Source organism: Zonotrichia albicollis, chromosome 21, assembly GCF_047830755.1.
Source record: "Zonotrichia albicollis isolate bZonAlb1 chromosome 21, bZonAlb1.hap1, whole genome shotgun sequence".
In the NCBI taxonomy this organism is placed as follows: Eukaryota; Metazoa; Chordata; class Aves; order Passeriformes; family Passerellidae; genus Zonotrichia; species Zonotrichia albicollis.
Genome location: NC_133839.1, coordinates 11,026,693 through 11,037,187, shown reverse-complemented (window position 1 = coordinate 11,037,187; position 10,495 = coordinate 11,026,693). Strand labels below are relative to the sequence as shown.

Sequence of the window (10,495 nt, the reverse complement as noted above, 5' to 3'; positions counted from 1 at the left end):
ACTTTTCTGATGATAATTACTTCTCTGAGACAAGGTAAAGACAGAGGCAGTGCTTTGGGGCAGTGTTTCATGCTCAGCAAGTTTGTAGAGGGAAGGAATGCATTTCTATAAATCACTTGTACTGTATTTGTTTCTAGACTTGAATGAATTTCACTTTTCCTTTGTGAGTCAGCATATTAAACGTTAAAGAAAAGGTCTATTTTTCTAAATCTCTTTCACCAATAGAGGTCTGACCTGCAGCCAAGAGATGGATTTATTTATCCACAGAGGACGGAGTGTTTATTTTTGAACTAAGATTGGATATGGCATTGAATAAAAAGAAGTATGACCTATAAACTATCTAAACCTTAAATACTATGAACGAATTCCACAAATGAGTAATATGGTAGACGATTCCATCTTTCTTCCCAATAAATGTCTCTCAAAGAAGTTACCCAGAATTAAACTTCCAAATGAAGTACAAGAGATCCTTGTGGTCTAATTACAGACTACTTTCAAAATACTTCCGTTTTCTCCCAATTTGTAATCACTAGAGAACAATGATGACTGAACTATTCCCAACTATAAATAAAGCAATTTCAAATAAAGTAATTTGGCAACAACCACGGCTATTTATAGCACTAAAAATGTAATTTGAACATTCAAATTTTCTTAATTTGGTAGCAGTTGAGTGGGAAGAAAAATAACTGCACAATGAATTTTAAATTGAGCTGTATCTACTCACTGGCCAAAAAAAGCGTACAGATGTCAAGGGAACGCTCTTTGTACCTTCAGTTGCTTCCTCCCGTGCTGCTGTACCCCGTACACTTGGCTTCATTTGGCTTCTGTGCTGTGGTTTGTACGCCAGCCACTGTTACTGACTGTACACAACACGAGCTGCACTGTAACCTCGGGTCATTTCCACTGGTTGTAACCAACACTACAGACTTCTCTGTATATAAAACTGGAACCATGTCCCATTTGCTTCCAATAGCTCCAATAAAGACTTATCTCTGTAAACAGGAATTATGGCCTAATGACTGCTTGGGGGGGTGGTTACAGTGGGCAAACTGCCTCCGGGGGGGGGCTGAAGCCTGGGAGCCAAACCAGAGGCCCATTGTGCTGAGTCAGGTAGCAGGCTCAGCAGAAAGGAGAGACAGGCTCCCGAAGGCTGCAGTGGGAGCAGAGATGACCTGGAGGTGCAAACATAAAGCACATTTATGCTGAAACAAGCAGAATGCATTCCTTCACAGAGGTGAAAGTGAACAGAGCATTACTGGATTTCAACTTAAAGGGCTGCTGTACACAAGTACCTCTGGGGGCTTGCCTTGGAAGCAGTAGCAGAAAAGCCCAGAGAAGGCTGTAATAGCTGTGATCAGCCAGGAAGGCAAGTTTCACTCCAAAAAGAAATCTACAATTCCTAGCATTTAGCTAATTAGAAAAACTGGATGTTTATTTTCTTAAAAGATAAATTATACACATAAAGAACAAGTAAGGTTTTTTCAAAGTTCTCTCCACCCCTCTCATTTCACTGTGTTTCTTAAATTCCTGTGGTCCCAGTTTTTCCTCTGAGGTCCAAAGCAAATCCAAGCAATTTCCTTGTCCAGAGCCACTGAGGGCAGGAGTTGGGGATACCATAACAATTGTGTGGCTGGTGTTGTTTGCTTGAGGTTGCAACTCATGGTAAGATTTACTGGAATACACACATATGTCCAGACTGGAGTCACAGAACCCAGCTGTACTCTAGAAAAGAAGTCAGTGAACATAAAGTCTTATATTTCTTAGAAGTGTTTTTCTGGTCTTGAAATGCTAAATTGAAGTCTGAGTGCAGAGGTCATTAATCAAATTCATAGGAGATCAGACTTGAGAAGGGATTAGAAACTGTTATGAGCTGACTATAGCTGAGATTGCTCTTAATGAAATGAGATGTATGAAATCCCACAGCTTAGAATGTACGGTAACTGGACCAGGACTTGGTGTGAGACTTTTGCCCTCGACAGGCCAGCGTGCAGCCAGCCCAGTCTGCTGGCATTCTGCAAACAAGTCAGTAATGCACAAAGAGCTACTCAGGGACAAGTGCACCAAACCAACGAAACCACGCATCACTTAAAATTTAGAGCTGTATCAAATATTTAGCAAGCAAGATCCACAAAGAACTGAAGAGAGTCACTTAAGAAAACATCATTAACACTTAACTGAAACTGAAGTCAGTCTTACCCCCTGTATTAGCATAACGCCTGTCTGCTCATGCCTGATGTTAGCTGGCTCACTAAGAGGTCATTCCAAAAGCTCCCTCGGGATTATCATCTCGGAGGTGCTGAGAAGGCTGTCAGCTCTCCGGCAGCAGCCTGGCAACTGCTGGTCAGCGACACTCACAGTGAGCTGGGCCGGCTCCAGGAGCTGGCGGGCATTCTGTGGCCTCGCAGGAATGGAGAGGGGCACGCATGGGAGTGGGGCATGGGAGAAGCCACACGCCACTGGGCCTGCACTGGCAAAGGAGGTTGGCACGTCCTTCCTTCCTCACTGACAAAATGCCTGGCATCTCCTACTCGGTTTTACTCCTGTCCTGCTGTAGCTAAGCTAACTTTGCCCAGGCAGTTACAGAGTATCTTGCTTGAAGCTGTGATTTGTGGCCCCTATCCTCCCCCCATCTCCTGCAAACCAAGAAATACCAAGTCCATCTACTTTTTCTCGGCAACCTGCAGTGCCTCTCACTACGCATCTGCAGCTGAATGCACACAGTGAAATCTGTGCAGAAAGCTCTTTCATTTCAGGCCCTCGCCAACACTGCTTGACTGCCCCATCCCCTGCTGGCACAGCACCGAAGGGATCCATGCAGAAGGAGCCATCTGCTTAACAAGCAAGATGCCCAGTTTACCTTGCTGCAATCAGCATCACCTTGGAAAAGTGTATTTGATTGCAGAGGAAGCAGGGAAAAAAATACTGATTGACTGATGTCCAAGTTTGATGTTAAGCAACTAACAAGCCAGCCTGTAACTTTCATGTGCAAAGAACTGCTGCATCTATAAACCTGCCCAAAACAGCACCCCTCTTTCTGCAAGAAGTGTCACCTCACTTAATTGCTCATGACATAATGCTGACTTTGGTGGTTTGCTGCAGGGTTGAGTTCCAGCAAGTCAGCTATAAAGAGTTTCTCCCATTTGGTAAGCTGAAAATTATCCTTCTCTTTTGTGACCCCAATCCTTGGTAGAACCAACTGAAAGAAACTGGAGCTGCCACTGCTTTCAGGGCCCTGAATTCATCTTCACTTTGGGCTATGCATTCCAGTTTATTTGCAATGCTGTAAAAAGCCTGTGTGTACTCTTGTTAAAGTTACAACAAAAGGCCCTTTCTTGCTCCAGGCATGAACATGAGGCAAAATCCTAAAAACACCTTTAGATCCCAAAAAAGGGCCAATACCCTGCACAAACAACACTTCCCTCTTGTCCTTTGCTTAGGTGCAGGCACACACCAAAGGTGGGATTTCCTGCCTGCAGTCAAGGCAGTCTCAGCACTGCTGCTTCTGGTTCATTCAAAGGGACTTTTTTTTTTTTAAATATCTGGGTACCTTTGGATTACAGTAGAAGGGGGAAGGCTAAACCAGGGCAAGATGACAAAATACAGCTCACTAAATCCAGTTATGTTGCCCTGCAAAGCAGTTCCACACAAACTGCTATACTGCCAATACTGCAAGTCCTGAGGTAGCCACAGGACGCCTGCATCCAGCACAGCACAAGGACAGAGTCTGAGCTGCTCAGGTCAGTTACCCTGGGTTTAAAGAACTACGCAGTTTTCAGAAAGATGCTGTTACATGCAGAAGACATGTAACTTCTGTCTGTACATGAAACTATTCTCTTTGAGATCAAATGAATAAAAACTTGAATGGAATTTAGAACTTTCCAGTTACAGTAATTACTGGTCTCACTCTGTCCTAACTATGGGAATGTGCAGCACCTGTAACTTCTAAAGACATTCAGAGTTCAGGCTCCTCCTGTAACGCTGAAGCGGGGGCACTCAGGAGCTCTAGTTTGCTGTTTGTGTCCACAAGCAGCAGCCATGTCACCTACAATTCACAGCAGTCTGGCACAGGCTCCCACAGCCGCTCTGTGGGACATAAACCACCTCAGGGAGATGCACAATCACCCTCGTGCAAAACACCTTCCCCTCCCTTCCCGATGAGATCGTGCTCCTCAAGTGTTTCCCTGTGGTATTATGCAGCAGTCCTGCCATGCCCTGAGTAGGTGGCAAGCTCAGATATACACTGCTCTGCAAGCAACCAGCCTTCATCCTCCTCCTCTTTCCCACCCATTCTGTCTGGTGCACCAGTATTAATTACCACCAAACCATTTCTGTAAGCTAGCCAAGCCTCCAGGACACGGCAGCCAAGACTTGTGCCAAAACCACAGTGGTTTGCTGTGGTGTTCTTAAAAGAACTGATAAACCCCTTTCGCTTGCACCATGACAGCTGACAGTGACACAGCACTGCCATCTCACTGAGTCCTTTACTAGCCTTTCTCAGGCACAGCAACTGAATAAAATCTGCACAGCAGTTTTCTTTTCCCCGTGTGGCATAAACTGACCAGCCACATCAGAAAACTCCAGCAGGAGTCACTCCAGTGTCCCCTCCCAAATGCCATTTATGAGTGTGGCTCCAAGGCCCCCTTTCCCCATCACACCACCAGCTCTGTGCATGAACAGACGCTCGCAGCAGGGAGTTTAAACACACAGCTTGGATGTTTTCATGGCACACGCTAACTGTGCTCAGCACGAGGAGGGCTTCTGCTCAGAGCTGGCAGCCTGCAAGGCTCATCTCTTCTGCGCCTTCTGGAGCCTCAGAGCCCAGTGTGGCTGCGATTCCATCCTAAACACTGCAGCACTTTCCTAAAAACCATCACTTTTGCCACACAAGCTGCTGATTAAGATGGACCTCTTATGGTAGACAACTCCATAACTGAACCAGCCCGCTCACTGCCATAAAACAACCTGCACTTGGACTCCTGATCCCCTCCAGTGACCACGTTAAGCCACATCAAGGGCCCATAAGGTGAGCTCTCGAGAGACCAAATCACGTCACCTTCAGCTGTAACTCAAGCTGATTAAAAATACTTTTACCTTAACATTTTAACCAACATGTAATGTTTTTTGTTTTCTGAAAAACTTCTGTGATAAACTTTTGCTATAAAGTTTGCTACATCTCCTATCTCAACCATTATTAATAAACAGAGGATTAGAACAATTTACCCGTAACTTCAAAGTGTATTAGAAACACATCCCATAGATTTACTTCCAAGACACTTCAATTTTACTACACTTCCTCCAAGGAGATCATTTTTGTACAAGGACATAATACAACTTTCTGATCAGATTTGTAGGAGGAACCCATGAATTACTTAACCAGCAGTCAGTGGTGTGACTGACTTCTCATGCAGATTCTCCACGGGGAGAACAGCCCACGGCAGCCACTCATCACATCAAAGATCAAACAGCTCCACTTTATTAGCTCTCACAGCCTATTTCAAAGGTTTCCACCTCAGGAAGCCTCAGCTCAGACTTGCCTGTCACAGGCTGCCATGAACATCACCCACCTCCTGCTGAAAGGCTGCTACTGCTGCCTGGGAAGAACTCATTGCTGCCTCAGCCTGAGGGGCCTGGGGCGTGTCCGCAAGGGGAAAACAATAGACGAGGCCATTTAAACCCCGTGCAAATTAAGGCGAAAATTTTGTACCTCCACAAGGGCCATTAATGCACTACAAGTTCTGTACAGGTTTTCCCCAAAGTATCACTCATCTCCAGTGGTTATTGTTTGGATCTAAAGCTCTGCTGTCCTCCGCTGCCCTGGCGCTCTTCTAACACCCACAGACACTGGAAGAGCTCTGGGAGGATGTGCATGGTTCCCTCAGGAAGCACCGCCCCGCCCGAAGGCCGCTGCTCCCCTCCAGCCCAGCAGCTCAGCAGTGTGCCCGCACTCCGCACCTTCTTCACGCCGGACAGCCCCTGCTCGGGCCCCGCTCCAAGGCTCCTTCCCCCGGCACTCCGCCTCAGCTTCCCCGGCCCACACGGCAAACAAAATGGCGCCGTTGCCGCCTCCGCGCCCGTGGCAGCTCTAGCTGCCAATCACCCGTCAGCCAATCAGAGCTCCCTGCGGGCTCCGCGGGTCCCGCTCCCGCGAAAAGCGCGGGAAACCGTGAGGGCGCTGAGGAGGCGCCCGGCGGGGCTTGAGGAGCCCGAGGGTGTGGGATGGTCTTCGAGCCCTTCCTCGGCTAAATCCACCTCAAACAGCCTGGTTGTACTTCAGTTAGCTCGGTTCCACTCATCCCCATTCAGCAGGAATTTACACCATGAGGAAACACTTGACTTCAATGTTAAACTCAACAAACATGGCTCCTGAGCAAAGCCCTCCTCACCTCACAGCTCGAGTTTCCTACCGTGCCTGTGGCCAGGTTATCCCGAGGAAAAGCCCTCAGTCCCAGATTACACTGTTGTGCTCGTTGGCATGCAGAAAATGCAGCAAAACCAAGCCTGTGTTGCTCAAGTGCAGTGGTAAATTCAAGCAAAATTTCTGTATGAAGAGACCTTGATGCTCTTTGGCAATACAGAAGGAAAAATATTGCACAATAAAGTGATGGGAAGAGGAGGAAAAATTAAAACAGAAAGCAACCCCCTGAGTGTCCACTGATAGCTCATTTCCAGTATTTTTTTTTAATTTAGGAGGACTCCCAGTTCAGTTGGAGGGCTCACAGGAGCTCCCCTGATCCACCAGGGCTCCGGGCACGAGGCTGGGTGAGCCGCCCGCCTGCAGCGCTGCCCCCGCAGCGCCGAGGGCTGGAAAACCTCCCTGGATTAAACTCTTATGGTAGGCACCTCCGAAGTGTCTAAAGTTAGGCTGGATGAATGTGAGCCAAGCTGTTGAACAGATGGAGTGAAATCCTCCTCTAGATAACAGGAACTTTATATCACTGCCACAGATAAGAAGGGCAGCTAAAAAAAGTCAGGGAGGTAGTTACATAAATTTCAAGACAGCTTACCAGCAATGCTTAAAGGTAAAACTTTCCGATAGATCCTGAATATCCACTTCCAGCTGCAGACCCTGAGCTGCCAAGAAGTTCTGCAATACAAATGAGATTGTGACACTCGAGCTCCCACACTGAGACCATTGGAACGTAATGATACAGCACAAACACGCAAAACATTTGGAAGCTGGAGCCTGGGGCACAGGAGATTAATCCCAGCATCAGCAGACTGGCACTGAGCTGGAGTTCAGGACTCAAACCCAGCTGAGGCACATGCGAACAGAAAGGTGATTGACTACCAGAAAATAACCATCTCATTAATGCCCCAAATGCTACCAAACACACTGATTCCTTTTCTCTTACAGGGCTGTAAAATACTTATGCTCACTCTATGTGGTTTTGTACCTTCCTTATTCATAGTTTTGAACATCTTAAAATTCCGTTTCCTCATCCTTAAACTGACCTGCTTCCTTGTCTTTCACATGTAACTGTGCTTCCAAAGATGCACACCTCAGCACTGGATCCATTTTTCTTAGTTAGCTGTGGATATTTTAGATGGAGTTGTATGTGGAATACATTGTTAATATTTATTTCTGAGCACCAAAAACCTTCAGGTAGGCATCCAAAATAATCCATGACTGGAAACTGACTATAAAGTGTTTTGGATGAGATGCTGTGAAACAATTATGCATGTTCTGCATCCATACTAAAAGAGGAGTATATACTGCATGCAATTTGAAGATAATGTTTATTTAGAGAGTGGAAGACATCTGAACAATAAAGCAGCTTTTTCTCTTCCTTTAAGTATCCCATTTTGGAGGAAAATGCACTATTACACTTTTTCCCAGTGCCTTTGAGAAAGACAAGTGGATGAAGGGTTCTTGGGTTGCCTCATCCTGTCCCCTACTTACCTTTAAACTTTCTCTAAAGGTTGCAATTATCGAGAAACTGCAGAGCTGACCTTACCAAGGGATGCACCTCTGGGAGGACCAAGCAGCACAGACCACACACAGCCACATGATGCCATTCTCTTAAAGCAAAATATGGCTGGGAAAGTGACTTCACAGCAGCCTCCTAGAGCAGGGCTGCTTTCCGAGCCACCTCTGCTGGTTTCGGAGCCAAGAATCCATTTGTTCTCCTGGTTATCTCTGCAGAGCACAGGGCTGGGGAGCAGAGCTGCTGTGACCCAATTGCTGCAGCCCTCAAGTTGTGCGGGCTCAGCCACGGCTACAAAACCCTGCTGAACATGACATGAACCACGCTTGACCCCACAGAATTTGTTACTGATGGTGATAAGCAGAGATAGCCTACATTTATTTTGCAGATTCAAGCAGAATTTGGAGGGCCATGGGAGAAAAAAAATGTTCTAAATTGGACATGTTTGAGAAATACTGAGTCACAAGTTTCAAGCTGCACAAGGTCACTTTTGCAGTTTCTTTTTTCAAAGCAAACCCTAGATTTTATTATATAAAACCAGTGTTGGCAGCACTCAGAACATGCAGTCTTTTTTAGCAAAGCCCTTTGCAGCATGACTGTGGTTTCAGTCTTGGAGAAGCCTGCAGATGCTACTGCTTCTACTTTAAGAAGAGAATTAGCTTCATATTGCAAAATATTTAATAATTTTCAGTTCAAATGAAATGAAACAACAAAATAGTTATACAATTTTACTAGTTTATATTTCAATTCATAAAGTATACACACTGCAACTATGCTACCACAATGTCCACGCATCTAATATTGATGGAGTTACAGTAATTTTTTTTTTGGTATTAAACAATAGAGATAATGTATGCAGTTAAGGAAAAAAGCTTGGACATAGCATGTTCTATCCTGTAGTTACAGAGTACATTAGCTAGCATTAGTACAGTAAACAAGAAAAAGTTAGAAATACAAAATAAACCAAATATCTTTATATACAAACCAGTGCCTCATATTGTTACCAGCTTATACTCACACTGCACACAAAATTTATCCACTGATGCAATAGATACTTCAGCATAACACAAACCATTATAAATTAAAAAAATTACAAGGTGCAAAACTCCATTCTACAGCTTTCTGGTGAGAACTCAATACAATCCAAGGAATGAGAACTCCAAGCACGTTTAGCACCTACCAGTGCAACTGCATCGAGCGTGAACAATGACCTACACCACCTCAGAACGCCACCAGGAAGCCAGTTACAGCGAGAGACGCTCGCAGCTACACTCACGCTGTGATTTCTGCCTCAGATATATCTCAGTTTATTGTTTCTTTGTCCCATTCATACCTATGTGCAAAACTAAAACCTGCGAGCTCTGTCGGAGCTCTGCAGAAGGCCTGCTACAGCCGGGTAAAAACAAACAAACAAAAACAAAACAGAAACCTGACAAAACCCAGACAGACTCCATTGAATGTCAGACCATCCACATAATTCATATTATCAGCAGTCCTGGTGCGGTTGATATGTGGATCAAACAATATGACACAAGTGAAACGGGAATTTGCCCACAATTCCGATTGTTCTTGTCTAGCACTTGGACAAGTCTCCCAGCCTCCGGTGGCAAATTGGTTTGGCAGCCCATGCCAAAAAAGCCCAGAGTTGCATAGAATTGATTAGTAACAGAAAGAAATGCCAAACACAGAGAGATGGATGCTGCATCTACTAAAACAAAGTGGGGTTGCTCGACAGGAATGCTGAAATCATCCCCATTCATAAAGCAAAACATGTCACCTCCTACTCTCCATTTCCTACCTCTGGGGACTGCTTTCTGGCACTGATGTAGTTCTTGATAAACTCGGATTTTTTTGTTGCATTTTTTTCCGTTTTTTTTTCTTTTTTTCTTTTTTAACTTTGTTAGTGACACTTTTCCTTTCAAATAAAATATTAAAAAAGGTTATAACTGTAAAAAAACCTATCATATGTAAACTTAACAATTAGGGTTTGGTAAGTTCTCGTACCTAGTCTGTGAAAAGCCTCCAGCCAGACGCAGAATGGAGTGTTTCTCGGAAGAGCTTCAATCTAGCTACATCACCTGTTAAATATCAGTAGTATGAACATCCCATGTCTAGCAATAAAACCTCTCTTGTGTTTCCATCCTCTTTATCACTGACCTATTGAAATCCTGACATGCTGTGTTTCTATTATATTTACATTCTGGTCCTCTCATGTCACAGAATTAAACATCTGGCCAAGGAAGGCAACAAAAGGTGTTAAGAAGGTGTGTTTGACAGAACTGCTTTTCAACAAGTCTCTTTTCCTTGGACTCCAGTCACTGTTTTTATAGAGCTTATTGTTCTGTTGAACCACGTTTTCTTTGCAGCTTGTACTTCATTCAGGGCCAGACCCAAATGGTGCTCCAAATCCTGCAAACAGAAGAGTAATTTCCTTAATTTGTTACATATTCCCAGCACAAGGTTATAGGAGTTAAAGCTAGAAGGCTCTAGAACATCTACAAAATCTTGGCCACTTCAGAAGTTAAACAAGTCTTACATAAATTAAAAGCAGAACAATAAGCTGACAAAGA

General features: G+C 44.7%; 2 protein-coding genes across 5 annotated transcripts in view; one reads left to right on the top strand and one right to left on the bottom strand.

The window, feature by feature from the left end:
* The window catches only part of STRBP (spermatid perinuclear RNA binding protein), a 73,651-nt gene that overhangs the window by 58,461 nt on the left and 4,695 nt on the right, over positions 1-10,495 (top strand). The gene's annotated exons all lie outside the window — the stretch shown is intronic.
* The window catches only part of RABGAP1 (RAB GTPase activating protein 1), a 63,211-nt gene continuing 61,305 nt past the window's right edge, over positions 8,590-10,495 (bottom strand). For all 4 annotated transcript variants that reach the window (XM_074556172.1, XM_074556175.1, XM_074556174.1 and 1 more), the window contains one exon: positions 8,590-10,334. In XM_074556172.1, the coding sequence (XP_074412273.1) occupies positions 10,212-10,334 (123 nt within the window). In that variant the 3' untranslated portion in view covers positions 8,590-10,211. The remainder of the gene's footprint in view (positions 10,335-10,495) is intronic.